Here is a 4,111-nt window from a genome sequence, read left to right as displayed (position 1 = left end):
TAGAACGAAACTTCGAACAAAGGTTCTCCTGCCGCAGAGAGTCGCCTCGATTAAATCTCTCTGCTGGACACACCCGGAGTGGAGTCCCTTTACCCTTGGCACGTCCCTTGAGCAACGTTTCCCCGGATCACCACTCCCCATCCCTTTCTCTTCTCGTTTCCTTTTCGTTCACAGACTTTTGCCAAATCGACTGCCGACTGTAGAACCGACGAAGAACCGTAACCTTCCCGTCGTATCTACGAGTTAACGTAATATATATGTATCTAAGACGAGGCAACCCCTCGGACGAATTTTAAGTAGCTTTGAAAGTAAATGAAGTCGTTTCCTTCGTTACTATGTATCTACTTTAAATATATATATATACTAATTCGATTCGCGAAACATGCTAATCATGGTAAAACTCGTTTATAAAACAAACGTCTTTATTTCTCATGATTCTTTTGCTGAAATGGAAAGTGGCAATTAATTTAATACTCATTTTACAGACTGCAAATACACGATACGTGATTCGATGAGCGTTATTTACAACAGTACAGTACAATTGATATTACATTAGTTTCATATATATATATATATATTTTTTTTTTTTATATTTATATATTTATATTCGTATTTATAACGCAAATCGATATACAACCTAAAAAGGAGACGTATCGCGATGGCACGGTCAGTCTTGAAATACAAAGTGCTGGCCGCGTCGGTGTGTTATGTATATGCGTGTATGCGCTCGCGTACGTGTGTGTGTCTATGTGTGTGTGCTCGAAAGTGTGCGTCTGAATATTTACAAAATTAGATACATTATTTACAAGAGAATTCGACTTACGTACTAATAAGCGTTATGCGACCGTCGCATCCGTGTCACCGTGAACGGTCGTGAATCTTAGGAACAAGGTTCTCGCCAAGTTTCTGCTGTCTTTTATCCTTTTTCCTAAATTTCGTCATCTTATCTTTCACTTTGACACTATACTAATCTTACGAAATACAATAATCTTGTCCTGTTCGTTTTCTCGCTCGTTTGCAATTATATCACTGATCGACGAACGTAAATGCGATACAAAAAAAAATATTTATCGTTCACGTGTTTGCGTATCTCTCTCTCTCTCTCTCTCTCTCTCTCTCTCTCTATTTTTCTTTTTTTCTGTTTTTCTTTTTTTCTTGTCGAAGAACAAAAGAAAAGAAAAGCAACTAAAGTATAATAAAACAATGGCTGGTTCAAAGAACGAATAAAGAAAATAGAAATGGGACGATCCTATGTCGAGTTTTTCCATAGAAAACTCGACTATCGTAGCGACGTAGTAATCACATTTCCGTTCGATAACGCACACCGGACGGAAATAATTCCTGGCGAGACTTACGAGAGATCCGAACGAGCATCGAATCGATTTTACGAAAGAGATTTCCCATACGACTTGCGATCGATCTCTCGCGGGGCAGTGACACAAAAAGGCGGCGTCGATTCGAATTCTCGCGTTTCTACCTCGAACTAAATTCCGTCGAGATTCTGCGTGGATCGTCCGACGATTCGATTGGAAAATAAATATATCCTTGCGTTCGCGCACAAAGGGAAGGAGAGAGAGAGAGAGAGAGAGAGAGAGAGAGAGAGAGAGAAAATGAAAAAAAAATAAATAATTCCGTTCGCCGATCTGCTAAGCGCGCGAAACTTAAAAGAGGAAGGAAGGAAGAAAGAAAGAAAGCGGATAGATCGTGAGTAATTGGGAGAGGAAGCTAAAGTATATCACCCTTATAGGGAAAAGGGCACAAGTGGTCGACGAGTTAGGATGCGAAGGTAGGAAGATTTGGCGCGGATCCAGCGCGATCCATCCTCCTCGGCGATAGCCCCGTAGATCAGGAATCATCGTAGTGGAAGAGCGAGCGAAAGAAAAGATACCTCTCCTCGTCGTCGTCGTCGTCGTCGTCGTCGTCGTCGTCGTCGCCGCGATAATCGTCGAGCCCTCGTACTAGACGAAGTAAGTACGCGGATTGGTAGAAGAATCACCGGGTGGCGCGGATGGCACCACGACGACCGGGGGTTCCGGTATGGTACTGTAAAGATGGCTGCCTCTCGAGGAGACGCTAGTCGGTCTACCGTTTGGAGGTGCAGTAGAGTGCTGATGTTGATGATGATGATGATGATGGTGATGGTTGTTCTGATGCTCGGCACCGCTGTCCTCGTCCTCGGTCCTGCTCGAGGCCGAACTGACGTAGGTCGATTGCGTGGGCGTAGGCGTGGGTGCGTGTACCGGCGCAAGTAGGACCCCATTAGGCTTGCCATTGGCGTTGCTCCAGACGTCGACGGCCGCGGAGGTCGGTGCCGGTGTGTATCTCGCGGGCACACGATTCTTACGATCGTTCGACCTTTTGCCGGCGTCGCGACGCCTTTTGTCCAAAGAATCTGGCATGGCGAACCTAAGCTTCTCCCAGAACCTCTTCTCGCCCCATACGACGACGGTACAACTGCCAAGGAGTAGCTGAATTTCGGGATCGCGAGCCGGCGCCTCGGCGGCTAATAATACGACCACGCGACTCTTTCGCGAGCTCGGTCTGACATTTTCGAGGGCCGTACGTAGGGCTGTTCGGAATTCGACGCGTTGCCACTCGTTAGCGAGGAATACCGGCGAGAGGACAACGAGGAGACGTCGAGCGGCCGCGGCCGCGGACGGCACCGTTTCCTGCGTCCTCGAGGGTGGTAGGTCGCGCCAATGAAGGCAAAGAGTCAAGCCAGAAGCCTCGAGTTCAGCCGCGAGAAATCGCGATACGAAATCCTCGTCTCGTTCGCTGTAAACGATGTAACCGTCGTAGAGTCGATCCCGCTCGTCGTCAGGTCCGCTCGGCATTTTACCGAGTCTGAGCCCGTAACGAGCGTGTGCCCAGAGCCTTACGTCCTGGCGAAAGGCAAAGGCCAAGGCGACGATAAGGCATACGGCTATAACGGCCACCAGGGCCCCGGCCAATAGAGGCACGAAGTTACCGCCTAACAGAGGAATCTCTTGTATCCCACGGCTGACCGCTTCGGTCGATGGATCGCCGCATCTCTTCATAGCTTGGGCCAACGTTTCCACGCCGTCTCGGCAATACATCTTCTCGGGATCGCCACGGTGTTCGGCAAGCCAGCTCCGGAGTCTCGCCGCGTTGGTACACTCGCAGCTCCAGGCGTTGCCCTCGAGGGCCACCTTGGTACCGTCGCCTACGCTAGGCAGGGCTTCCCACGGACGAAAGTCGACGATTCGATTCCCATCCAAACGCAATACCTCGAGATTCTTCATACGTTTGAACGTAGAATTGCCCACGGTGGCGATAGCATTGTGATCGAGATAGAGCTCGGACATGCGTTCCAATTGATCGAACTCGAAGCCGCGCAGCTCGCGCAACGAATTGTCCTCGAGATGAAGAACGCGCAGCGCACCGACGCCGTTGAACGTCCGATTGTGAATAGCCGCGATCCCGCTGTTGTTCAAATATAACACCTCCAAACGACGTTTCCCTATGAATACGTGACTACCGAGATCACCGAGCTCATTCCCATCGAGATAGATCTCAGTCGCGTCCATAGGGATGCGTTCGGGTACGCGCTTGTAACCGGCGTTCGAACAATCCACCACGTTGCTCGACCAGCTGTGATCGTGATAACAGGAACAGTTGTCCGGGCACGTCATCTCGCAGTCGCACGCGTCGAAGTCGCAGCAATGGCATAGGGCGAAGCAATGGGCCTCGTATCGGCAGAGAAAGTCCTTCGATTTCAACGAGAGAAGGGGTCTGCGAGGTGTCGCGCGCGCGTGCACCATCTCGCAGCTGACGGAATCGAGATCGAGTACCCGAGGATGTTGACGGAGACGGGCGAGCTCGTTTATGCGCGGTAACCATTCCATCGTGCAGTCGCATAGTATAGGATTGTTCCCTATGTAGAAGATCGGCACGTCCCTGTTCTCCGGGACCGGTTGTAGGCTCAACGCGGCCACCTCGACGTTCTTTATCTCGTTCCCGTACAACACGACCTTCTGTAGATTGGTCTTTCGTAGAAACGTCCCTGCCGCGACCGTACGTATACGATTGTTGTTGAGAAAAAGGGTCTCCACGCTGTCGGGGACATTGGCCTCGGAGATTTCGGTGACGA

The 4,111-nt window shown here is 49.8% G+C and overlaps 1 protein-coding gene across 1 annotated transcript in view; it reads right to left on the bottom strand.

Annotated features, from left to right (window-relative positions):
- Positions 1 to 401: 401 nt before the first annotated feature.
- LOC118441680 (toll-like receptor Tollo) overlaps positions 402 to 4,111 on the bottom strand; it is a 6,007-nt gene continuing 2,297 nt past the window's right edge. Inside the window, exon 1 of the mRNA XM_035866393.2 lies at positions 402 to 4,111. This exon is cut by the window's right edge and continues 2,297 nt beyond it. Within this exon, the coding sequence (XP_035722286.1) occupies positions 1,959 to 4,111 (2,153 nt within the window). The 3' untranslated portion in view covers positions 402 to 1,958.

This window comes from Vespa mandarinia, chromosome 5 (assembly GCF_050613455.1).
Source record: "Vespa mandarinia isolate Hongniang chromosome 5, ASM5061345v1, whole genome shotgun sequence".
In the NCBI taxonomy this organism is placed as follows: Eukaryota; Metazoa; Arthropoda; class Insecta; order Hymenoptera; family Vespidae; genus Vespa; species Vespa mandarinia.
The sequence above is the reverse complement of the archived record's forward strand: the minus strand, read 5'-3'. Positions and strand labels throughout refer to the sequence as shown.